Source organism: Heptranchias perlo, unplaced genomic scaffold (assembly GCF_035084215.1).
Source record: "Heptranchias perlo isolate sHepPer1 unplaced genomic scaffold, sHepPer1.hap1 HAP1_SCAFFOLD_118, whole genome shotgun sequence".
NCBI classification, from domain to species: domain Eukaryota; kingdom Metazoa; phylum Chordata; class Chondrichthyes; order Hexanchiformes; family Hexanchidae; genus Heptranchias; species Heptranchias perlo.
Window position 1 is genome coordinate 1,671,205 of NW_027138407.1, and position 26,156 is coordinate 1,697,360.

Here is a 26,156-nt window from a genome sequence, read left to right on the forward strand (position 1 = left end):
ACACCTGTCAATCCCTCCCACACCTGTCAATCACACACCCCCACATCTGTCAATCACTCCCCCACACCTGTCAATCACTCTCCCACACCTGTCAATCCCTCCCCCCCACCTGTCAATCACTCCCCCACACCTGTCAATCACTCCCCACACCTGTCAATCACTCCCCCACACCTGTCAATCCCTCCCACACCTGTCAATCCCTCCCCCACACCTGTCAATCACTCCCCCACACCTGTCAATCACTCCCCACACCTGTCAATCACTTCCCACACCTGTCAATCCCTCCCCCACACCTGTCAATCACGACCCCACACCTGTCAATCCCTCCCACACCTGTCAATCACTCGCCACACCTGTCAATCACTCCCCCACACCTGTCAATCACGCCCCCACGCCTGTCAATCACTCCCCACACCTGTCAATCACTCCCCACACCTGTCAATCACTCCCCACACCTGTCAATCACTACCCCACACCTGTCAATCACTCTCCCACACCTGTCAATCACTTCCCACACCTGTCAATCACTCCCCCACAACTGTCAATCACTCCTCCACACCTGTCAATCACTCTCCCACACCTGTCAATCACTTCCCACAACTGTCAATCACTCCCCCACACCTGTCAATCACTCCCCCACCTGCCAATCACTCCCCCACACCTGTCAATCACTCCCTCACCTGTCTATCACTCCCTCACCTGTCAATCACTTCCCACACCTGTCAATCACTTCCCACACCTGTCAATCACTCCCACACACCTGTCAATCACTCCGCCACACATGTCAATCACTCCCTCACCTGTCAATCACTCCCTCACCTGTCAATCACTCCCCCACCTGTCAATCACTTCCCACACCTGTCAATCACTCCCTCACCTGTCAATCACTCCCTCACCTGTCAATCACTCCCCCACACCTGTCAATCACTCCCCCACCTGTCAATCACTCCCTCACCTGTCAATCACTTCCCACACCTGTCAATCACTCCCTCACCTGTTAATCACTCCCACACACCTGTCAATCACTCCCCCACACCTGTCAATCACTCCCACACACCTGTCAATCACTCCCTCACCTGTCAATCACTCCCCCACCTGTCAATCACTCCCCCACCTGTCAATCACTCCCTCACCTGTCAATCACTCCCACACCTGTCAATCACTCCCCCACACCTGTCAATCATTCCCCACCTGTCAATCACTCCCACACCTGTCAATCACTCCCTCACCTGTCAATCACTCCCACACACCTGTCAATCACTTCCCACACCTGTCAATCACTCCCCCACCTGTCAATCACTTCCCACACCTGGCAATCACTCCCTCACCTGTCAATCAATCCCCCACACCTGTCAATCACTTCCCACACCTGTCAATCACTTCCCACACATGTCAATCACTTCCCACACCTGGCAATCATTCCCTCACCTGTCAATCACTTCCCACACCTGTCAATCACTCCCCCACACCTGTCAATCACTCCCTCACCTGTCAATCACTCCCCCACACCTGTCAATCACTTCCCACACCTGTCAATCACTTCCCACACCTGTCAATCACTCCCTCACCTGTCAATCACTCCCTCAACTGTCAATCACTTCCCACACCTGTCAATCACTCCCCCACCTGTCAATCACTCCCTCACCTGTCAATCACTTCCCACACCTGTCAATCACTCCCACACCTGTCAATCACTCCCCCACCTGTCAATCACTCCCACACCTGTCAATCACTTCCCACACCTGTCAATCACTCCCTCACCTGTCAATCACTTCCCACACCTGTCAATCACTGCCCCACACCTGTCAATCACTCCCCCACCTGTCAATCACTCCCTCACCTGTCAATCACTTCCCACACCTGTCAATCACTTCCCACACCTGTCAATCACTCCCTCACCTGTCAATCACTCCATCACCTGTCAATCACTCCCACACCTGTCAATCACTCCCACACACCTGTCAATCACTTCCCACACCTGTCAATCACTCCCCCACCTGTCAATCACTTCCCACACCTGGCAATCACTCCCTCACCTGTCAATCACTCCCCCACACCTGTCAATCACTTCCCACACCTGTCAATCACTTCCCACACCTGTCAAATCACTTCCCACACCTGGCAATCACTCCCTCACCTGTCAATCACTTCCCACACCTGTCAATCACTCCCCCACACCTGTCAATCACTCCCTCACCTGTCTATCACTCCCTCACCTGTCAATCACTCCCCACACCTGTCAATCACTTCCCACACCTGTCAATCACTTCCCACACCTGTCAATCACTCCCTCACCTGTCAATCCCTCCCTCAACTGTCAATCACTTCCACACCTGTCAATCACTCCCCCACCTGTCAATCACTCCCTCACCTGTCAATCACTTCCACACCTGTCAATCACTCCCACACCTGTCAATCACTCCCCCACCTGTCAATCACTCCCACACCTGTCAATCACTTCCCACACCTGTCAATCACTCCCTCACCTGTCAATCACTTCCCACACCTGTCAATCACTTCCCACACCTGTCAATCACTGCCCCACACCTGTCAATCACTCCCCCACCTGTCAATCACTCCCCCACCTGTCAATCACTTCCCACACCTGTCAATCACTCCCTCACCTGTCAATCACTCCCCCACCTGTCAATCACTCCCTCACCTGTCAATCACTTCCCACACCTGTCAATCACTCCCTCACCTGTCAATCACTCCCACACCTGTCAATCACTTCCCTCACCTGTCAATCACTCCCTCACCTGTCAATCACTTCCCACACCTGTCAATCACTCCCCCACCTGTCAATCACTCCCTCACCTGTCAATCACTCCCTCACCTGTCAATCACAGCTGGTTGCCATGACTTGCAATTCTCGCTCAATCCCCGCCCCCTCCAGCGGTCACCACGCCCCCAGGAGCACGTGCTCCTAGTCCCCGTTTCCCATTGGCCCGGGCCCGGCCTATCAGTGGGCGCGCTCGTTCGGGCCGCGTCATCAAGGCGGAAGCGGCAGGTGAGAAAAGGGGGAAAGAGAAAGGGGGAAATAGAGAGAGAGAGAGAGAGAGAGATAGATAGGGGGATAGAGAGAGAGAGAGAGATAGATAGGGGGATAGAGAGAGAGAGAGAGAGAGAGAGATAGGGGGATAGAGAGAGAGAGAGATAGGGGGATAGAGAGAGAGAGAGAGAGATAGGGGGATAGAGAGAGAGAGAGAGAGAGATAGGGGGATAGAGAGAGAGAGATAGGGGGATAGAGAGAGAGAGAGAGAGATAGGGGGATAGAGAGAGAGAGAGAGAGAGAGATAGGGGGATAGAGAGAGAGAGAGAGAGAGAGATAGGGGGATAGAGAGAGAGAGAGAGAGATAGGGGGATAGAGAGAGAGAGAGAGAGATAGGGGGATAGAGAGAGAGAGAGAGAGAGAGAGATAGGGGGATAGAGAGAGAGAGAGAGAGATAGGGGGATAGAGAGAGAGAGAGAGATAGGGGGATAGAGAGAGAGAGAGAGATAGGGGGATAGAGAGAGAGAGAGAGATAGGGGGATAGAGAGAGAGAGAGAGATAGGGGGATAGAGAGAGAGAGAGAGATAGGGGGATAGAGAGAGAGAGAGAGATAGGGGGATAGAGAGAGAGAGAGAGATAGGGGGATAGAGAGAGAGAGAGAGATAGGGGGATAGAGAGAGAGAGAGAGATAGGGGGATAGAGAGAGAGAGAGAGATAGGGGGATAGAGAGAGAGAGAGATAGGGGGATAGAGAGAGAGAGAGAGATAGGGGGATAGAGAGAGAGAGAGAGATAGGGGGATAGAGAGAGAGAGAGAGAGATAGGGGGATAGAGAGAGAGAGAGAGAGATAGGGGGATAGAGAGAGAGGAGAGAGATAGGGGGATAGAGAGAGAGAGAGAGATAGGGGGATAGAGAGAGAGAGAGAGATAGGGGGGATAGAGAGAGAGAGAGAGATAGGGGGATAGAGAGAGAGAGAGAGATAGGGGGATAGAGAGAGAGAGAGAGATAGGGGGATAGAGAGAGAGAGAGAGATAGGGGGATAGAGAGAGAGAGAGAGATAGGGGGATAGAGAGAGAGAGAGAGATAGGGGGATAGAGAGAGAGAGAGAGATAGGGGGATAGAGAGAGAGAGAGAGATAGGGGGATAGAGAGAGAGAGAGAGATAGGGGGATAGAGAGAGAGAGAGAGATAGGGGGAATAGAGAGAGAGAGAGAGATAGGGGGATAGAGAGAGAGAGAGAGATAGGGGGATAGAGAGAGAGAGAGAGATAGGGGGATAGAGAGAGAGAGAGAGATAGGGGGATAGAGAGAGAGAGAGAGATAGGGGGATAGAGAGAGAGAGAGAGATAGGGGGATAGAGAGAGAGAGAGAGATAGGGGGATAGAGAGAGAGAGAGAGATAGGGGGATAGAGAGAGAGAGAGAGATAGGGGGATAGAGAGAGAGAGAGAGATAGGGGGATAGAGAGAGAGAGAGAGATAGGGGGATAGAGAGAGAGAGAGAGATAGGGGGATAGAGAGAGAGAGAGAGATAGGGGGATAGAGAGAGAGAGAGAGATAGGGGGATAGAGAGAGAGAGAGAGATAGGGGGATAGAGAGAGAGAGAGAGATAGGGGGATAGAGAGAGAGAGAGAGATAGGGGGATAGAGAGAGAGAGAGAGATAGGGGGATAGAGAGAGAGAGAGAGATAGGGGGATAGAGAGAGAGAGAGAGATAGGGGGGATAGAGAGAGAGAGAGAGATAGGGGGATAGAGAGAGAGAGAGAGATAGGGGGATAGAGAGAGAGAGAGAGATAGGGGGATAGAGAGAGAGAGAGAGATAGGGGGATAGAGAGAGAGAGAGAGATAGGGGGATAGAGAGAGAGAGAGAGATAGGGGGATAGAGAGAGAGAGAGAGATAGGGGGATAGAGAGAGAGAGAGAGATAGGGGGATAGAGAGAGAGAGAGAGATAGGGGGATTAGAGAGAGAGAGAGAGAGATAGGGGGATAGAGAGAGAGAGAGAGATAGGGGATAGAGAGAGAGAGAGAGATAGGGGGATAGAGAGAGAGAGAGAGATAGGGGGATAGAGAGAGAGAGAGAGATAGGGGGATAGAGAGAGAGAGAGAGATAGGGGGATAGAGTGAGAGAGAGAGATAGGGGGATAGAGAGAGAGAGAGAGATAGGGGGATAGAGAGAGAGAGAGAGATAGGGGGATAGAGAGAGAGAGAGAGATAGGGGGATAGAGAGAGAGAGAGAGATAGGGGGATAGAGAGAGAGAGAGATAGGGGGATAGAGAGAGAGAGAGAGATAGGGGGATAGAGAGAGAGAGAGAGATAGGGGGATAGAGAGAGAGAGAGAGATAGGGGGATAGAGAGAGAGAGAGAGATAGGGGGATAGAGAGAGAGAGAGAGATAGGGGGATAGAGAGAGAGAGAGAGATCTCTCTGGGCATGGGGGGGGTCTGGGAGGGAGGGAGGGAGGGAGAGAGGGGGTCCTCCCAGCAGGGGTTGTCTGGGGGAGTCGCTGCAGTCTGGGTTGGGACTCCACTTCTCAGGCACTGCCTGCAGGAGTGAGGGAATCATCCCCCGGAGAACTAGACTGTCCTCCCCGCCCCCCCCCCACGACTGCCTCACAACCCCTGGAGTACTGCATACAGTTTTGGTCTCCTTATCTAAGGACGGATATACTTCCCTCAGAGGGGATGCAATGAACGTTCGTTAGATTGATTCCTGGGATGAGAGGGTTGTCCTATGAGGAGAGATTGAGTAGAATGGGCCGATACTCTCTGGAGTTCAGATGAGAAGTGATCTCATTGAAAAATACAAGAGGGGGCTTGACAGGGTCGATGCTGAGAGGCTGTTTCCCCTGGCTGGAGAGTCGAGAACCAGGGGGCATAGTCTCAGGATAAGGGGTCGGCCATTTAGGACTGAGATGAGGAGGAATTTCTTCACTCAGAGGGTGGTGAATCTTCGGAATTCCCTACCCCAGAGGGCTGCGGATGCTCAGTCGTTGAGTATATTCAAGACTGAGATCGATATGTTTTCATCCTCGAGGGGAATCGAGGGATATGGGGATCGGGCGGGAAAGTGGAGTTGAGGTGGAAGATCAGCCATGATCTGATTGAATGGCGGAGCAGGGCTCGAGGGGCCGAATGGCCTGCTCCTCCTCCTATTTCTCAAGTACGCCGTCATGTAATTCCCTTGAACCTGTTGTGGGTTCTACAACCCAGGTCGAATAACCTGGCACCCATCACGGGCTCAAAACAACAGGAATTGGCCACAGGGGTGAGGTGCCAGAGTGCGGCTGGTGAGCGAGTCGGTGCCTTCTGGAGAGAAGGGAGGGTGGGATCTCCTCGGCTGCTCATTGAGAAGGTCTCAGCAGGACCCCGACTGAAACTTGCATTAATGCAGTGCCTGTAACGGAGTAAAATGCCATCCCCGCCCCCCCCCAAGGCGCGTCACAGGCGTGTAATCAGACAAAAGGTGACACCCGCTTAATTGGCACCCCATCCACCACCCTAAACATTCACTCCCTTCACCACCGGCGCACCGTGGCCGCAGTGTGTACCATCCACAGGATGCACTGCAGCAACTCGCCAAGGCTTCTTCAACAGCACCTCCCAAACCCGCGACCTCTACCACCTAGAAGGACAAGGGCAGCAGGCACATGGAACAACACCACCTGCACGTCCCCCTCCGAGTCACACGCCATCCCGACTTGGAAATATATCGGCCGTTCCTTCATCGTCGCTGGGTCAAAATCCTGGAACTCCTTTCCTAACAGCACTGTGGGAGAACCGTCACCACACGGACTGCAGCGGTTCAAGAAGGCGGCTCACCACCACCTTCTCAAGGGGCAATTAGGGATGGGCACTAAATGCCGGCCTCGCCAGCGACGCCCACATCCCATGAACGAATAAAAAAAAAACCCAGCCCCACAAAGAGAACAGGAGGAGGCCACTCAGCCCCTCGAGCCTGTTCCGCTATTCAGTGAGATCATGGTTGATCTGTATCTTAACCCCATCCACCCGCCTTGACTCCACCTCCCTTAATACCCTCGGCCGGCAAAAATCTATCGAGCTCAGATTTAAAATGATTCATTCAGCTGGAATCTACTGCTTTTTGCGGGAGAGAGTTCGACAACCCTTTGCATGAAGAAGTGTTTCTAACTTCTCTCCTGAAAGGCCTGACTCTGATTTTAGGGTTATGTCCCCTTGTCTTAGACTCTCCCACCAGTGGAACAAGTTTCTCTCTATCGACCCTGTCAATTCCTTTCCAAAATCCAAAGAAACTCAATCAAATCACCCCCTTACCCTTCTATGTTCCAGGGAATATAAGTCTAGTTTATGTAATCTCTCCTCACAATTTAACCCTTGGCGCCCTGGGAACATTCTGGTGAATCTACACTGCTCTCCTTCCAAGGTCAATATATCCTTTCTAAGGTGCGGTGCCCAGAACTGTACACAGTACTCCAGATGTGGTCCAACCAGGGCTTTGTATAGCTGTAGAAAATCATCCTCCCCTTTATATTCCAGCCCTCTAGTTATAAAGACAACCATTCCATCAGCCTTTTTGATTATTTTTCGAACCTGACCACATTTTAGTGATCTGTGTACACGGACCCCAAAATCTCTTTGGAGCTCCACTGTTCCGAGCTTTTCACCATTTGAAAAAAACTCTGTTCCATCCTTCTTTGGTCCAAAATGGACTTACCTGTGTTGAAATCCATCTTTTTTTTTTATTCGTTCATGGGATGTGGGCGTCGCTGGCGAGGCCGGCATTTATTGCCCGTCCCTCGTTGCCCCTTGAGAAGGTGGTGGTGAGCCGCCTTCTTGAACCGCTGCAGTCTGTGCCTTGTTTTTGCCCATTCACTTAATCTAACAACGTCTCTTTGTAATTTTATGCTCTACCCTACTTAGTAAGCCTCCAATCTTTGTGTCAACGGCAAACTTGGATATTTTGAGTTCTCTTAAGTCATGAATAAATATAGTGAATAGTTAAGGCCTCATCACAGATCCTCGTGGGACAGCACTAGTCTCGTCCTTCCAATTCGAGTACATACCCATTATCCCAACTCTGTCTTCTACCGCCAAACCAATTTTAGGACAGGTGACCAAAAGCTCGGTCAAAGAGGTAGCTTTTAAGGAGCGTCTTAAAGGAGGAGAGAGAGGCGGAGAGGTTTAGAGAGGGAATTCCAGAGCTTAGGGCCCGGGCAGCTGAAGGCACGGCCGCCAATGGTGGAGCGATTAAAATCGGGGGATGCCCAAGAGGCCGGAATTGGAGGAACGCAGAGATCTGGGAGGGTTGTGGGGCTGGAGGAGGTCACAGAGATCAGGGGTGGGCGAGGCCACGGAGGGACTTGAATACGAGGATGAGACCGGGAGCCAATGTGGGTCAGCGAGCACAGGGGGTGATGGGTGAATGGGACTTGGTGCGAGTTCGGATACCGGGCAGCAGAATTTTGGATGAGCTCAAGTTCATGGAGGGTGGGAGGCCAGCTTGGGGGTGCATTGGAACAGTCGAGTCTGGATTGGTGCCTGCCTCTTTAAATTTAAAGGGGCCATTCACCTCCCATGTGCAGAACAGCGCAACGTCGTCTGGATGCGGTTGGGTTTTGACTCTCTGTTCTCTTGCCTTTTCAGGGCTCCTGAGACGCCGCCCAGGATGAAGGCTGACAGCAGCGGCCATGCTCGCCCGGCGCCCGGGCACCGCCCCGACCCGCTGGCCAGACTCGCCAATGGCCGACTCATCCTTGACCTGCCGGCGCTCTCCGCCGGGCACCTGCTGACCTGGAGTTCTTGCCCCGGTCGACTGACCGGACCGGAGAGGTGGGAGCCGTCCATCGGCGTGGACAACAGGCTCCTGACCTCCAGCAATCGTGCGACCTCCCTGACCCTCTCCTCAAAACTTCCCCTCCACTTCAGCCAGTCCTTGAGTCCCAAGCTGCCCCTGACCCTCCGCCCTCTGAGCGGCCCTCCCCTGACCCTCCGCCCTCTGAGCGGCCCTCCCCTGACCCTCCGCCCTCTGAGCGGCCCGCCCCTGACCCTCCGCCCTCTGAGCGGCCCTCCCCTGACCCTCCGCCCTCTGACCGCCGCTGACCAACCATCGACCGCAGCGCAGAGTGACGGCCAACCTGGGGAGCCAACCGAGGCCCCTTTCAACACTGGAACAAGGGTAAGAGAATTGAGGGAAGTCACAGCTCAAAATATCAGGCAGGTTAGAGGGTTTATATATAGATTAACAGATATCCGGGAGTGAGTTACAGGCTGGAATCTAATCGAGGGGTTCGGGGGGGTTTATATATAGAATAACAGATACCCGGGAGTGAGTTACAGGCTGGAATCTAATCGAGGGGTTCGGGGGGTTTATATATAGAATAACAGATACCCGGGAGTGAGTTACAGGCTGGAATCTAATCGAGGGGTTCGGGGGGGTTTATATATAGAATAACAGATACCCGGGAGTGAGTTACAGGCTGGAATCGAATCGAGGGGTTCGGGGGGTTTATATATAGAATAACAGATACCCGGGAGTGAGTTACAGGCTGGAATCTAATCGAGGGGTTCGGGAGGTTTATATATAGAATAAGAGATACCCGGGAGTGAGTTACAGGCTGGAATCTAATCGAGGGGTTCGGGGGGTTTATATATAGAATAACAGATACCTGGGAGTGAGTTACAGGCTGGAATCTAATCGAGGGGTTCGGGGGGTTTATATATAGATTAACAGATACCCGGGAGTGAGTTGCAGGCTGGAATCTAATCGAGGTGTTCGGGGGGTTTATATATAGAACAACAGATACCCGGGAGTGAGTTACAGGCTGGAATCTAATCGAGGGGTTCGGGGGGGTTTATATATAGATTAACAGATACCCGGGAGTGAGTTACAGGCTGGAATCTAATCAAGGGGTTCGGGGGGGTTTATATATAGAATAACAGATACCCGGGAGTGAGTTACAGGCTGGAATCTAATCGAGGGGTTCGGGGGGGTTTATATATAGAATAACAGATACCCGGGAGTGAGTTACAGGCTGGAATCTAATCAAGGGGTTCGGGGGGTTTATATATAGAATAACAGATACCCGGGAGTGAGTTACAGGCTGGAATCTAATCGAGGGGTTCGGGGGGTTTATATATAGAATAACAGATACCCGGGAGTGAGTTACAGACTGGAATCTAATCGAGGGGTTCGGGGGGTTTATATATAGAATAACAGATACCCAGGAGTGAGTTACAGGCTGGAATCTAATCGAGGGGTTCGGGGGGTTTATATATAGAATAACAGATACCCAGGAGTGAGTTACAGGCTGGAATCTATTCGAGGGGTTCGGGGGGTTTATATATAGAATAACAGATACCCGGGAGTGAGTTACAGGCTGGAATCTAATCGAGGGGTTCGGGGGGTTTATATATAGAATAACAGATACCCGGGAGTGAGTTACAGGCTGGAATCTAATCAAGGGGTTCGGGGGGTTTATATATAGAATAACAGATACCCGGGAGTGAGTTACAGGCTGGAATCTAATCGAGGGGTTCGGGGGGTTTATATATAGAATAACAGATACCCGGGAGTGAGTTACAGGCTGGAATCTAATCGAGGGGTTCGGGGGGTTTATATATAGAATAACAGATACCCAGGAGTGAGTTACAGGCTGGAATATATTCGAGGGGTTCGGGGGGTTTATATATAGAATAACAGATACCCGGGAGTGAGTTACAGGCTGGAATCTAATCGAGGGGTTCGGGGGGTTTATATATAGAATAACAGATACCCGGGAGTGAGTTACAGGCTGGAATCTAATCGAGGGGTTCGGGGGGTTTATATATAGAATAACAGATACCCGGGAGTGAGTTACAGGCTGGAATCTAATCGAGGGGTTCGGGGGGTTTATATATAGAATAACAGATACCCGGGAGTGAGTTACAGGCTGGAATCTAATCGAGGGGTTCGGGGGGTTTATATATAGAATAACAGATACCCGGGAGTGAGTTACAGGCTGGAATCTAATCGAGGGGTTCGGGGGGTTTATATATAGAATAACAGATACCCGGGAGTGAGTTACAGGCTGGAATCTAATCGAGGGGTTCGGGGGGTTTATATATAGAATAACAGATACCCAGGAGTGAGTTACAGGCTGGAATATATTCGAGGGGTTCGGGGGGTTTATATATAGAATAACAGATACCCGGGAGTGAGTTACAGGCTGGAATCTAATCGAGGGGTTCGGGGGGTTTATATATAGAATAACAGATACCCGGGAGTGAGTTACAGGCTGGAATCTAATCGAGGGGTTCGGGGGGTTTATATATAGAATAACAGATACCCGGGAGTGAGTTACAGGCTGGAATCTAATCGAGGGGTTCGGGGGGTTTATATATAGAATAACAGATACCCGGGAGTGAGTTACAGGCTGGAATCTAATCGAGGGGTTCGGGGGGTTTATATATAGAATAACAGATACCCGGGAGTGAGTTACAGGCTGGAATCTAATCGAGGGGTTCGGGGGGTTTATATATAGAATAACAGATACCCGGGAGTGAGTTACAGGCTGGAATCTAATCGAGGGGTTCGGGGGGTTTATATATAGAATAACAGATACCCAGGAGTGAGTTACAGGCTGGAATCGAATCGAGGGGTTCGGGGGGGTTTATATATAGAATAACAGATACCCGGGAGTGAGTTACAGGCTGGAATCTAATCGAGGGGTTCGGGGGGTTTATATATAGAATAACAGATACCCGGGAGTGAGTTACAGGCTGGAATCTAATCGAGGGGTTCGGGGGGTTTATATATAGAATAACAGATACCCGGGAGTGAGTTACAGACTGGAATCTAATCGAGGGGTTCGGGGGGTTTATATATAGAATAACAGATACCCGGGAGTGAGTTACAGGCTGGAATCTAATCGAGGGGTTCGGGGGTTTATATATAGAATAACAGATACCCGGGAGTGAGTTACAGGCTGGAATCTAATCGAGGGGTTCGGGGGGTTTATATATAGAATAACAGATACCTGGGAGTGAGTTACAGGCTGGAATCTAATCGAGGGGTTCGGGGGGTTTATGTATAGATTAACAGATACCCGGGAGTGAGTTGCAGGCTGGAATCTAATCGAGGTGTTCGGGGGGTTTATATATAGAACAACAGATACCCGGGAGTGAGTTACAGGCTGGAATCTAATCGAGGGGTTCGGGGGGGTTTATATATAGATTAACAGATACCCGGGAGTGAGTTACAGGCTGGAATCTAATCAAGGGGTTCGGGGGGGTTTATATATAGAATAACAGATACCCGGGAGTGAGTTACAGGCTGGAATCTAATCGAGGGGTTCGGGGGGGTTTATATATAGAATAACAGATACCCGGGAGTGAGTTACAGGCTGGAATCTAATCAAGGGGTTCGGGGGGTTTATATATAGAATAACAGATACCCGGGAGTGAGTTACAGGCTGGAATCTAATCGAGGGGTTCGGGGGGTTTATATATAGAATAACAGATACCCGGGAGTGAGTTACAGGCTGGAATCTAATCGAGGGGTTCGGGGGGTTTATATATAGAATAACAGATACCCAGGAGTGAGTTACAGGCTGGAATCTAATCGAGGGGTTCGGGGGGTTTATATATAGAATAACAGATACCCAGGAGTGAGTTACAGGCTGGAATCTATTCGAGGGGTTCGGGGGGTTTATATATAGAATAACAGATACCCGGGAGTGAGTTACAGGCTGGAATCTAATCGAGGGGTTCGGGGGGTTTATATATAGAATAACAGATACCCGGGAGTGAGTTACAGGCTGGAATCTAATCAAGGGGTTCGGGGGGTTTATATATAGAATAACAGATACCCGGGAGTGAGTTACAGGCTGGAATCTAATCGAGGGGTTCGGGGGGTTTATATATAGAATAACAGATACCCGGGAGTGAGTTACAGGCTGGAATCTAATCGAGGGGTTCGGGGGGTTTATATATAGAATAACAGATACCCAGGAGTGAGTTACAGGCTGGAATATATTCGAGGGGTTCGGGGGGTTTATATATAGAATAACAGATACCCGGGAGTGAGTTACAGGCTGGAATCTAATCGAGGGGTTCGGGGGGTTTATATATAGAATAACAGATACCCGGGAGTGAGTTACAGGCTGGAATCTAATCGAGGGGTTCGGGGGGTTTATATATAGAATAACAGATACCCGGGAGTGAGTTACAGGCTGGAATCTAATCGAGGGGTTCGGGGGGTTTATATATAGAATAACAGATACCCGGGAGTGAGTTACAGGCTGGAATCTAATCGAGGGGTTCGGGGGGTTTATATATAGAATAACAGATACCCGGGAGTGAGTTACAGGCTGGAATCTAATCGAGGGGTTCGGGGGGTTTATATATAGAATAACAGATACCCGGGAGTGAGTTACAGGCTGGAATCTAATCGAGGGGTTCGGGAGGTTTATATATAGAATAACAGATACCCGGGAGTGAGTTACAGGCTGGAATCTAATCGAGGGGTTCGGGGGGTTTATATATAGAATAACAGATACCTGGGAGTGAGTTACAGGCTGGAATCTAATCGAGGGGTTCGGGGGGTTTATATATAGATTAACAGATACCCGGGAGTGAGTTGCAGGCTGGAATCTAATCGAGGTGTTCGGGGGGTTTATATATAGAACAACAGATACCCGGGAGTGAGTTACAGGCTGGAATCTAATCGAGGGGTTCGGGGGGGTTTATATATAGAATAACAGATACCCGGGAGTGAGTTACAGGCTGGAATCTAATCGAGGGGTTCGGGGGGTTTATATATAGAATAACAGATACCCGGGAGTGAGTTACAGGCTGGAATCTAATCGAGGGGTTCGGGGGGTTTATATATAGAATAACAGATACCCGGGAGTGAGTTACAGGCTGGAATCTAATCGAGGGGTTCGGGGGGTTTATATATAGAATAACAGATACCCGGGAGTGAGTTACAGGCTGGAATCTAATCGAGGGGTTCGGGGGGTTTATATATAGAATAACAGATACCCGGGAGTGAGTTACAGGCTGGAATCTAATCGAGGGGTTCGGGGGGTTTATATATAGAATAACAGATACCCGGGAGTGAGTTACAGGCTGGTATCTAATCGAGGGGTTCGGGGGGTTTATATATAGAATAACAGATACCCGGGAGTGAGTTACAGGCTGGAATCTAATCGAGGGGTTCGGGGGGTTTATATATAGAATAACAGATACCCGGGAGTGAGTTACAGGCTGGAATCTAATCGAGGGGTTCGGGGGGTTTATATATAGAATAACAGATACCCGGGAGTGAGTTACAGACTGGAATCTAATCGAGGGGTTCGGGGGGTTTATATATAGAATAACAGATACCCGGGAGTGAGTTACAGGCTGGAATCTAATCGAGGGGTTCGGGGGGTTTATATATAGAATAACAGATACCCGGGAGTGAGTTACAGACTGGAATCTAATCGAGGGGTTTGTCCGGGATAAATTAAAAGCTGCCGTTTTTAATTTTCTAATTATTTGACCATTCAGCCTCTCGAGGACCCAACCGAGGCGTCTCTTCCGATGCCTGACTACAACCTGTCAACAAAGGACTATGAGGACCTGGAGCAGGCACGAGGCGCCCCGGCCGCTGAGGACTTCCGTGATGTTCCGGAACCTTCGCAGAACCAGGACGCCAGACTGCGAGAAAAAAAAGTGAGGGCAAACGAGACGGAGCGTCTGGAAGCCGTGTCGGAGCAGAATTCGACAGAAGGCTTTGCCCAATATTGTGTAGAATGTAAACACTCCGATTCCTTTTTGCAGTTCCCCATCTCCCACCCCATGGCCCCCTCCCACCATATCTCTCAATCCCACCTTCTCCCCGTATCCCTCAATCCCGCCTTCTCCCCGTATCCCTCAATCCCGCCTTCTCCCCGTATCCCTCAATCCCACCTTCTCCCCGTATCCCTCAATCCCACCGACTCACCTTCTCCCCGTATCCCTCAATCCCACCTTCTCCCCGTATCCCTCAATCCCACCTTCTCCCCGTATCCCTCAATCCCGCCTTCTCCCCGTATCCCTCAATCCCACCTTCTCCCCGTATCCCTCAATCCCACCTTCTCCCCGTATCCCTCAATCCCACCTTCTCCCCGTATCCCTCAATCCCACCTTCTCCCCGTATCCCTCAATCCCACCTTCTCCCCGTATCCCTCAATCCCCACCTTCTCCCCGTATCCCTCAATCCCGCCTTCTCCCCGTATCCCTCAATCCCACCTACCCACCTTCTCCCCGTATCCCTCAATCCCACCTACCCACCTTCTCCCCGTATCCCTCAATCCCACCTCCCCACCTTCTCCCCGTATCCCTCAATCCCACCTTCTCCCCGTATCCCTCAATCCCGCCTTCTCCCCGTATCCCTCAATCCCACCTTCCCACCTTCTCCCCGTATCCCTCAATCCCACCTTCTCCCCGTATCCCTCAATCCCACCTTCTCCCCGTATCCCTCAATCCCGCCTTCTCCCCGTATCCCTCAATCCCACCTACCCACCTTCTCCCCGTATCCCTCAATCCCACCTTCCCACCTTGTCCCCGTATCCCTCAATCCCGCCTTCTCCCCGTATCCCTCAATCCCGCCTTCTCCCCGTATCCCTCAATCCCACCTACCCACCTTCTCCCCGTATCCCTCAATCCCACCTTCCCACCTTCTCCCCGTATCCCTCAATCCCACCTTCTCCCCGTATCCCTCAATCCCACCTCCCCACCTTCTCCCCGTATCCCTCAATCCCACCTTCTCCCCGTATCCCTCAATCCCGCCTTCTCCCCGTATCCCTCAATCCCGCCTTCTCCCCGTATCCCTCAATCCCGCCTTCTCCCCGTATCCCTCAATCCCGCCTTCTCCCCGTATCCCTCAATCCCACCTCCCCACCTTCTCCCCGTATCCCTCAATCCCGCCTTCTCCCCGTATCCCTCAATCCCGCCTTCTCCCCGTATCCCTCAATCCCGCCTTCTCCCCGTATCCCTCAATCCCGCCTTCTCCCCGTATCCCTCAATCCCGCCTTCTCCCCGTATCCCTCAATCCCACCTCCCCACCTTCCCTCCGTCTCCCTCAATCCCTCCTTCTCCCCGTATCCCTCAATCCCACCTACCCACCTTCTCCCCGTATCCCTCAATCCCACCTACCCACCTTCCCTCCGTATCCCTCAATCCCACCTCCCCACCTTCTCCCCGTATCCCTCAATCCCACCTCCCCACCTTCTCCCCATATCCCTCAATCCCACCTACCCACCTTCTCCCCGTATCCCTCAATCCCACCTTCTCCCCATATCCCTCAATCCCACCTACCCACCTTCTCCCCGTATCCCTCAATCCCACCTCCCCACCTTCCCTCCGTCTCCCTCAATCCCACCTACCCACCTTCCCTCCGTCTCCCTCAATCCCTCCTTCTCCCCGTATCCCTCAATCCCACCTACCCACCTTCTCCCCGTATCCCTCAATCCCACCTACCCACCTTCCCTCCGTATCCCTCAATCCCACCTCCCCACCTTCTCCCCGTATCCCTCAATCCCACCTCCCCACCTTCTCCCCGTATCCCTCAATCCCACCTACCCACCTTCTCCCCGTATCCCTCAATCCCACCTACCCACCTTCCCTCCGTATCCCTCAATCCCACCTACCCACCTTCTCCCCGTATCCCTCAATCCCACCTACCCACCTTCCCTCCGTATCCCTCAATCCCACCTCCCCACCTTCTCCCCGTATCCCTCAATCCCACCTCCCCACCTTCTCCCCGTATCCCTCAATCCCACCTCCCCACCTTCTCCCCATATCCCTCAATCCCACCTACCCACCTTCTCCCCGTATCCCTCAATCCCACCTACCCACCTTCCCTCCGTATCCCTCAATCCCACCTCCCCACCTTCTCCCCGTATCCCTCAATCCCACCTCCCCACCTTCTCCCCATATCCCTCAATCCCACCTACCCACCTTCTCCCCGTATCCCTCAATCCCACCTTCTCCCCATATCCCTCAATCCCACCTACCCACCTTCTCCCCGTATCCCTCAATCCCACCTCCCCACCTTCCCTCCGTCTCCCTCAATCCCACCTACCCACCTTCTCCCCGTATCCCTCAATCCCGCCTTCTCCCCATATCCCTCAATCCCACCTACCCACCTTCTCCCCGTATCCCTCAATCCCACCTACCCACCTTCTCTCCGTATCCCTCAATCCCACCTCCCCACCTTCTCCCCCTATCCCTCAATCCCACCTGCCCGCCTTCTCCCCGTCTCCCTCGGTCTCTTCTATCTCCAGTTGCCCGTTGACCCCATTCATTCTCCTCACCTCAATGTCCTTCTCTGCAACTTATTCCATGGCCGATTACCCTTCGGATGAAGAATCATAGAAATTTAAGGCACCGAAGGAGGCCGTTCGGCCCATCGTGTCCCTGCCGGCCGAGAAAGGGCCATCCAGCCTCATCCCACTTTCCAGCTCCTGGTCTGTAGCCCTGCAGGTCAGGGCACTTCAGGTGCACATCCAGGTACTTTTTAAATGAGTTGAGGGTTTCTGCCTCTCCCACCCTCTCAGGCAGTGAGTTCCAGACCCCTCACCACCCTCTGGGTGAGAAAATTGCACCTCAGCTCCCCTCTTCGACCAATCACTTTAAATCTATGCCCCCTGGTTATTGACCTCTCTGCTAAGGGAAATAGGTCCTTCCTATCCACTCTATCTAGGTTCCTCATAATTTTGTACACCTCAATTAAATCACCCCTCAGCCTCCTCTGTTCCAATGAATTCAACCCCAGCCTATCCAATCTTTCCTCATAGCTAAAATTCTCCAGTCCTGGCAACATCCTCGAAAATCTCCTCTGCACCCTCTCTAGTGCAATCACATCCTTCCTGTAATGTGGTGACCAGAACTGTACCCAGTACTCAAGCTGTGGCGTAATTAGTGTTTTACACAGTTCCAGCATAACCTCCCTGCTCTTATATTCTGTGCCTCGGCTTACAAAGGAAAGTATCCCGTCTGCCTTCTCAACCACCTTAGCTCCCCCCTCATATTCCTTCTCAGTCCTCATGTCCTCCCATGTAACCAGTGTCCCTGGCAGCTTGGTCACCGACCCTCCTGCCACTGGAAACAGTCTCTCCTTATTTACTCTCTCAAAACCCTTCATGATTTTGAACGCCTCGATCAAATCTCCCCTTAACCTTCTCTGCTCTGAGGAGAACAACCCCAGCTTCTCCAGTCTCTCCACATAACTGAAGTCCCTCATCCCTGGGACCATTCTAGTAAATCTCCTCCGCACCCTCTCCAAGGCCTTGACATCCTTCCTAAAGTGCGGTGCCCAGAACTGAACACAATACTCCAGCTGGGGCCCGAACCAGAGTGTTTCGTTAAGGTTTTCGAAGCCCGATTTTTCTCGGCCTCTCCTCGAGCATTTCAGTGGCCGACACCCGGAGTTGCCTCTGTTGCTCGTCCTCCAGGTGATTTGCACTGAACAATATTCCTGTGATCTCGACCGGGTCCCAGTCGACCCCTCACCCACTGCCCTGCAATGTTGGCTGTTTTATTTTTCCCCCCTTTGTTCCAGGAGGCCCTTCTGAATGCAGTATGCTGCTCCTTGATCGCAGGGGCCAACTTTACAGACGCGCAGAACCCCACGCGCCTCGAGCTGCTGGAGCTGTGCCTGGAGATCTCGGAGAAGGAGCCCGAGTTCGTCTTGAAGGTAGAAGCTGAAAGCCAGGAGCGGGCCTTTGAATGTTGCATGTCGCTCTCTGGGTAACTGTCCCACCTGGCGTGGGACTCGACCACCGGCACCAAGAAAGGCTCAGCTTCCATCCCCCTGGTTGGTGCTGTGTACTCAACCCAGCTAGTGGGGGCTGATACAGGAGTGTGAGAGAGAAGGGGGGATAGAGGGAACTCCCCAGATACAGGAGTGTGAGAGAGAGAGAGGGGGGATAGAGGGACCTCCCCAGATACAGGAGAGTGAGAGAGAGAGAGAGGGGATCGAGGGACCTCCCCAGATACAGGAGTGTGAGTGTGAGAGAGGGGTTAGAGGGACCTCCCCAGATACAGGAGTGTGAGAGATGGGGGATAGAGGGACCTCCCCAGATACAGGAGTGTGAGAGAGAGGTTAGAGGGACCTCCCCAGATACAGGAGAGTGAGAGAGGAGTTAGAGGGACCTCCCCAGATACAGGAGTGTGAGAGAGAGAGAGGGGGGGATAGAGGGACCTCCCCAGATACAGGAGTGTGAGAGAGAGAGAGAGGGGATCGAGGGACCTCCCCAGATACAGGAGTGTGAGTGTGAGAGAGGGGTTAGAGGGACCTCCCCAGATACAGGAGAGTGAGAGAGGAGTTAGAGGGACCTCCCCAGATACAGGAGTGTGAGAGAGAGAGGGGGGGATAGAGGGACCTCCCCAGATACAGGAGTGTGAGAGAGAGATAGGGGGGATAGAGGGACCTCCCCAGATACAGGAGTGTGAGTGTGAGAGAGGGGTTCGAGGGACCTCCCCAGATACAGGAGTGTGAGAGAGAGGTTAGAGGGACCTCCCCAGATACAGGAGAGTGAGATAGAGGGGGGATAGAGGGACCTCCCCAGATACAGGAGTGTGAGAGAGAGAGGGGGGATAGAGGGACCTCCCCAGATACAGGAGTGTGAGAGAGAGAAGGGGGATAGAGGGACCTCCCCAGATACAGGAGTGTGAGAGATGGGGGATAGAGGGACCTCCCCAGATACAGGAGTGTGAGAGAGAGAAGGGGGATAGAGGGACCTCCCCAGATACAGGAGTGTGAGAGAGAGAAGGGGGATAGAGGGACCTCCCCAGATACAGGAGTGTGAGAGAGAGGGGGGATAGAGGGACCTCCCCAGATACAGGAGAGTGAGAGAGAGGGGGGATAGAGGGACCTCCCCAGATACAGGAGAGTGAGAGAGGGGTTGGAGGGACCTCCCCAGATAAAGGAGTGTGAGAGAGAGGGGTTAGAGGGACCTCCCCAGATACAAGAGTGTGAGAGAGGGGTTAGAGAGGCCTCCCCAGATACAGGAGAGTGAGAGAGGGGTTAGAGGGACCTCCCCAGATACAGGAGAGTGAGAGAGGGGTTAGAGGGACCTCCCCAGATACAGGAGTGTGAGAGAGAGGGGTTAGAGGGACCTCTCCAGATACAGGAGAGTGAGAGAGGGGTTAGAGGGACCTCCCCAGATACAGGAGTGTGAGAGAGAGGGGTTAGAGGGACCTCCCCAGATACAGGAGTGTGAGAAAGAGAGGGGGGATAGAGGGACCTCCCCAGATACAGGAGAGTGAGAGAGGGGTTAGAGGGGCCTCCCCAGATACAGGAGAGTGAGAGAGGGGTTGGAGGGACCTCTCCAGATACAGGAGTGTGAGAGAGGGGTTAGAGGGCCCTCCCCAGTTGCAGTAGTGTGAGAGAGGGGTTAGAGGGACCTCCCCTGATACAGGAGTGTGAGAGAGAGGGGGGTTCGAGGGACCTCCCCAGATTCTGGAGTGTGAGAGAGGGGTTGGAGGGACTTCCCCAGATACAGGAGTGTGAGAGAGGGGTTCGAGGGACCTCCCCTGATGCACGAGTGTGAGAGAGGGGTTAGAGGAACCTCCCCAGATACACGAGTGTGAGAGTGGGGTTAGAGGGACCTCTCCAGATACACGAGTGTGAGAGAGAGGGGTGAGAGGGACCTCCCCAGATACAGGAGTGTGAGAGAGGGGTTAGAGGGACCTCCACAGATACAGGAGAGTGAGAGAGGGGTTAGAGGGACCTCCCCTGATACAGGAGTGTGAGAGAGAGGGATTAGAGGGACCTCCCCAGATACAGGAGTGTGTGAGGGAGAGGTTAGAGGGACCTCCCCAGATACACGAGTGTGAGAGAGGGGTTAGAGGGACCTCTCCAAATACACGAGTGTGAGAGAGGGGTTAGAGGGACCTCTCCAGATACAGGAGTGTGAGAGAGGGGGTTAGAGGGACCTCCCCAGATACAGGAGTGTGTGAGAGAGGGGTTAGAGGGACCTCCCCAGATACAGGAGTGTGTGAGAGAGGGGTTAGAGGGACCTCCCCAGATACAGGAGAGTGGGAGTGGGAGAGGGGTTAGAGGGGACGGGTCTCCAGAAATATCTCCAGCTGAAGTATTGAGGAATGTTGAGAGGTGATGGGAGAATCAAGGGGAGCAGCAGATCTGGGAAGTATTTGTTGGTTGAGAACGGAAAGAAACAATTTGTCTTCATAAAGCGCCTCGCACGACCTCAGGACTTCCCTTGCAGCCAATTAAGTAGTTTTGTGTCAGTGTTGTGATGTCGGAAAAGCGGCAGCCATTTTCGGCACAGCAAGATCCCACGGACAGCAACGCGATCAATGACCAGATCGGTTTTTCGCGATGCAGGTTGAGGGATAAATATCAGGCCCCAGGACGCCGGGGAGAACATCCTGGGCCGTGGGATCTTTTGCGCCCACTTGAGAGGGGCTGACGGGGGCCCTCAATTTAAGGTCTCATCCCAGAGAGGCAGCACCTCCGACAGTGCGGCGCTCCCTCGGTACCGACAGCGAGGGAGTGTCGGCCTTGGATTATGGGGCTCGAGCCGCCGGAGTGGGGGCTGGAACCCGTGACCTTTCCGACTCGAGGAGGCGAGAGGGAGCGAGACTGACCGAGCCCACGGGCTGTCGCCAAGCTTTGGTTTTGAAGGCCCGTTGACCGTGGGAGGGAGGGCTCCCCGCACGGCAAGGGCTCGGTGGTGGTAATTCTCCCCCCTCCCCGGCTCCTGATAATCGGCTGACTGACCTCCTTCTCCCCAACCCCCTCTCTTCCCCCTCAGGTCGCTCTGTACACCCGTCAAGAACTGAACATCCGCAGCACCGCCAACTTCCTGCTGGCGGTCAGCGCTCTGCTCCCCCCGTGTCGGCCCCACCTTCGCCGTTATATTTGCCGGGTCGTGCGACTGCCCTCGGATTGGATTGAGGTGGCGAAGATATACCAGGTAAGCTGGCGGTGGGGGGAAATTAGCGGGTACACTTGGTGGGGGACACCAGGAGGGGACAGGGTTAACGGGTACACTGTGGGGGACAGGGATAACAGGTACACTGAGAATTATAAACAATTTTACAACACCAAGTTATAGTCCAACGATTTTATTTGAAATTTACAAGCTTTCGGAGGCTTCCTCCTTCCTCAGGTAAATGTCAGGAACTCCTCGAAGCCTACGCATTTGTAAATCACAGAACAATACATGGTGATGACAGACAGTCTTTGCAACTGCCCGTTGCCAAGGCAATCACAGTGTTCAGACAGAGAGGTGTTACCTACAGAGCCCCCGAATATACAGTCAACAAAAAAAAAACAAACAGGGAAAAAAAAAGAGAGGCAGAAACATCCGGAAGGCAGAGAAAGCCAGCAATTGACCCGTTATATTAAAAACAGATAGCTTTTGTCCGCTGGTGGGGTCACATTGCAAAGACTGTCTGTAATCACCATGTATTGCTCTGTGATTTATAAATGCGTAGGCTTCGAGGAGTTCCTGACATTTACCTGAGGAAGGAGGAAGCCTCCGAAAGCTTGTAAATTTCAAATAAAATCGTTGGACTATAACTTGGTGTTGTAAAATTGTTTATAATTGTCAACCCCAGTCCATCACCGGCATCTGCACATCATGGCTACCATCGACACCGCAAACTGCCGGTACACTGAGGGGAGGGAGGGAGGGAGGGGGGGGGGGGAAGGGGATACCGGGTGCACTGGGGGGGGAGGGGATACTGGGGACGGGGGCGGAGATATACCCAGAACATTGGGGGAAGGGGGTTCGGGGGAATATACCAGGTCCACAGATGGGAAGAGGGGGCAAGGGGGGAATATGCCAAGTACAGGGGAAGGGGTAAGGAGGGGATATACCAAGTGTACAGGCGGTGGGGGGGGGAAAGAAGATATATCGGGTGCAAGGGCGGGGGATGGATACACCGGGTACACGGGTTGGGGCGTGGGACGATATACCGGGTACACAGCAGGGGGGGGGTTAATATACCAGGTTCAAGAACTGGAGAATCCTGGGTACAATCAAAGTGCGACGCTCAGCCCATTTCTCAAAGATGCCGCGGTTTTTGATGAGGAAGAAATAATTTTGCCGAGTGAATATTCGGGGACCGGCTCCGCCCCCCTCCTGATTTTTTTTTTTTTTCTTTTCTTTTCTTTCCCTTCCTTTGTTTCTGCGACCCGCCCCGCCCCCCCCCTCCAAAAGAGTCTGGCGGAGAGCAGCAGGAAGGTCGCTCCCTACCCCTCCTGCCTACGCCTTGCACTGGCCGACAGCTTCACGCTATTTGACGAATACCAGCTGGCCAAATACAACACCAGGGTGCAGCGCTGCAAGAGGGAGCCGGGCAAACGGAGAAGGGTGAGTGCGATCTTCGCCCGGAGAGGAAAGTAGGGGCGAGGAGGCGGGGGGGGTTGTTGGTGTTGCAGGAGCTCCTGGACGTTTAACCAAAAGTCTCCAGAGGGAAAGGCTCCCAGTTGAAGCCGTGGTGGTCGGCGGGGGGGGGGGGTCCAGGGAATCGGAAGGAAAGAGTGGGAAAGATTTTCTGGTCTGGAAACTGCGGAGGGGTTAAAGTGAAGAGTCTCGAGCCGGAAGACACAGATTTAAGGTGATCGGCAAAAGAACGAAAGGCGACGTGAGGAAAAGCTTTTTTTTTTAACGCAGCGTGGTTGCTGCGACCTGGAATTTGCTGCCTGAAAAGGCCGGTGGAGGCAGTGGCTTTCAAAAGGGGATTCGGATAAATACTTGAAGGGGGAAAAAGATTTGCAGGGGAAAGAGCGGGGAGGGGAATGGGACCAACTCACAAAGAGCCAGCAGGGGGCTCGATGGGCCGAGTGGTGTGCTGTCACCGTGCTATGATTTCGGCGTCCGGGTACGCAACTCATTAAAAGCCAGTAGACGGGTACAAAGAGCAATCCAGTGGGATGTTGGCCTTTATCTCAAGGGGGGGCTGGAATTCAAAGAGGTGGAACATAAGAAATAGGAGCAGGAGTAGGCCAATCGGCCCCTCGAGCCTGCTCCGCCATTCAATAAGATCATGGCTGATCTGATCCTAACCTCAAATCTAAATTCATGTCCAATTTCCTGCCCGCTCCCCGTCACCCCGAATTCCCTTTACTTCGAGGAAACTGTCTATTTCTGTTTTAAATTTATTTAATGATGTAGCTTCCTGGGGCAGCAAATTCCACAGACCTACTACCCTCCGAGTGAAGAAGTTTCTCCTCATCTCAGTTTTGAAAGAGCAGCCCCCCTTAGAAGTTACGGACAGAGCTCTGGTTAGACCCCATCTGGAGCACGGCGTTCAGTTCTGGGCACCGCGCCTCAGGAGGGAGATATTGGCCTTGGAGGGGGTGCAGGGCAGATTCACCAGAATGTTACCGGGTTAAATAAGGGTTAAAAATTATGAGGACAGGTTGCATAGACTAGGCTTGTTTGAACTTAAGCTAAGGTGTTTAAGATGATTAAAAGGATTTGATGGCGGACGTCCAGAACAAGGGGGCATAACCTTAAAATTATACATTGGCCGTTCAGGAGTTAAATCAGGAAGCATTTCTTCACACAAAGGGCAGTGGAGATCTGGAACTCTCTTTTCCCCCCCCCCCGCAGATGGCAGTGGACGCTGGCTATCAGTTGGAGCTTTGGAGACTGAGATCGATAGATCTTTGTTGGTTGGGGGTATCGAGGGATATGGAGCGGGTAATTGGAGTTAAGGTACAGACGGGCGGTGATCTCACTGAATGGTGGGACAGGCTCGAGCGGGCTGAATGGCCTCCTCCTGTTCCGACGTTCCCACATCGACGCCGGTGCTCGACCTCTCTGATTCGGAAGTTGCCAGGTGGTTCACTCGTTACCAAGTGGTCTGGCGGCCTCCCCATCGAAAAGAGTGACGTTACCCGCCTTGGAATTACCTCAAAACTAGAACATTAACCAGTCTGAAGTAAAGCCTTCTCTGTACTTACTGCCCTGCTCAGTGCACCTCCCCGACTCTCTTTCATTTCTCTCCAAATTCTCCGTCACACTCACTCTCCCTCCTTCCGAGTCCTCACTGTCAAAATCTACACTGGCTCCAAATTCTACGTCATTCTCCCTTAGCAACTGGAAAAAGTGTTTTGGTCCATTGGGGTTGTGTACAATGGGAGTGAATGGGAAGGGGTTTGGGTCCATTGGGATTGTGTACAATGGGAGTGAATGGGAAGGGGTTTGGGTCCATTGGGATTGTGTACAATGTGAGTGAATGGGAAGGGGTTTGGGTCCATTGGGATTGTGTACAATGGGAGTGAATGGGAAGGGGTTTGGGTCTATTGGGATTGTGTACAATGGGAGTGAATGGGAAGGGGTTTAGCTCTATTGGGATTGTGTACAATGGGAGTGAATGGGAAGGGGTTTGGGTCCATTGGGATTGTGTACAATGGGAGTGAACGAGATGGAGGTGGGTCCATTGGGATTGTGTACATTGGGAGTGAATGGGAAGGGGTTTGGGTCTGTTGGGATTGTGTACAATGGGAATGAATGGGAAGGGGTTTGGGTCCATTGGGATTGTATACAATGGGAGTGAATGGGAAGGGGTTTGGGTCCATTGGGATTGTGTCCAATGGGAGTGAATGGGAAGGGGTTTGATCCATTGGGATTGTGTACAATGGGAGTGAATGGGAAGGGGTTTGGGTCTATTGGGATTGTGTACAATGGGAGTGAATGGGAAGGGGTTTGGGTCCATTGGGATTGTGTACAATGGGAGTGAATGGGAAGGGGTTTGATCCATTGGGATTGTGTACAATGGGAGTGAATGGGAATGGGGTTTGGGTCCATTGGGATTGTGTACAATGGGAGTGAATGGGAAGGGGTTTGGGTCCATTGGGATTGTGTACAATGGGAGTGAATGGGAAGGGGTTTGGGTCCATTGGGATTGTGTACAATGGGAGTGAATGGGAAGGGGTTTGGGTCCATTGGGGTTGTGTAGAATGGGAGTGAATGGGAAGGGGTTTGGGTCCATTGGGATTGTATACAATGGGAGTGAATGGGAAGGGTTTGGGTCCATTGGGATTGTGTACAATGGGAGTGAATGGGAAGGGGTTTGGGTCCATTGGGATTGTGTACAATGGGAGTGAATGGGAAGGGGTTTGGGTCCATTGGGATTGTGTACAATGGGAGTGAATGGGAAGGGGTTTGGGTCTATTGGGATTGTGTACAATGGGAGTGAATGGGAA

The 26,156-nt window shown here is 52.4% G+C and overlaps 1 protein-coding gene across 1 annotated transcript in view; it reads left to right on the top strand.

Moving 5' to 3' along the window:
* Positions 1–2,962: 2,962 nt before the first annotated feature.
* Positions 2,963–26,156, top strand: part of LOC137308046 (telomerase protein component 1-like) — a gene marked incomplete at its 3' end in the record, with an annotated part of 37,261 nt that continues 14,067 nt past the window's right edge. Inside the window, exons 1-6 of the mRNA XM_067976989.1 lie at positions 2,963–3,010; positions 8,606–9,137; positions 14,492–14,656; positions 18,528–18,662; positions 21,748–21,909; positions 23,161–23,313. Coding sequence (XP_067833090.1) covers positions 8,628–9,137; positions 14,492–14,656; positions 18,528–18,662; positions 21,748–21,909; positions 23,161–23,313 — 1,125 coding nt within the window. The remainder of the gene's footprint in view (positions 3,011–8,605; positions 9,138–14,491; positions 14,657–18,527; positions 18,663–21,747; positions 21,910–23,160; positions 23,314–26,156) is intronic.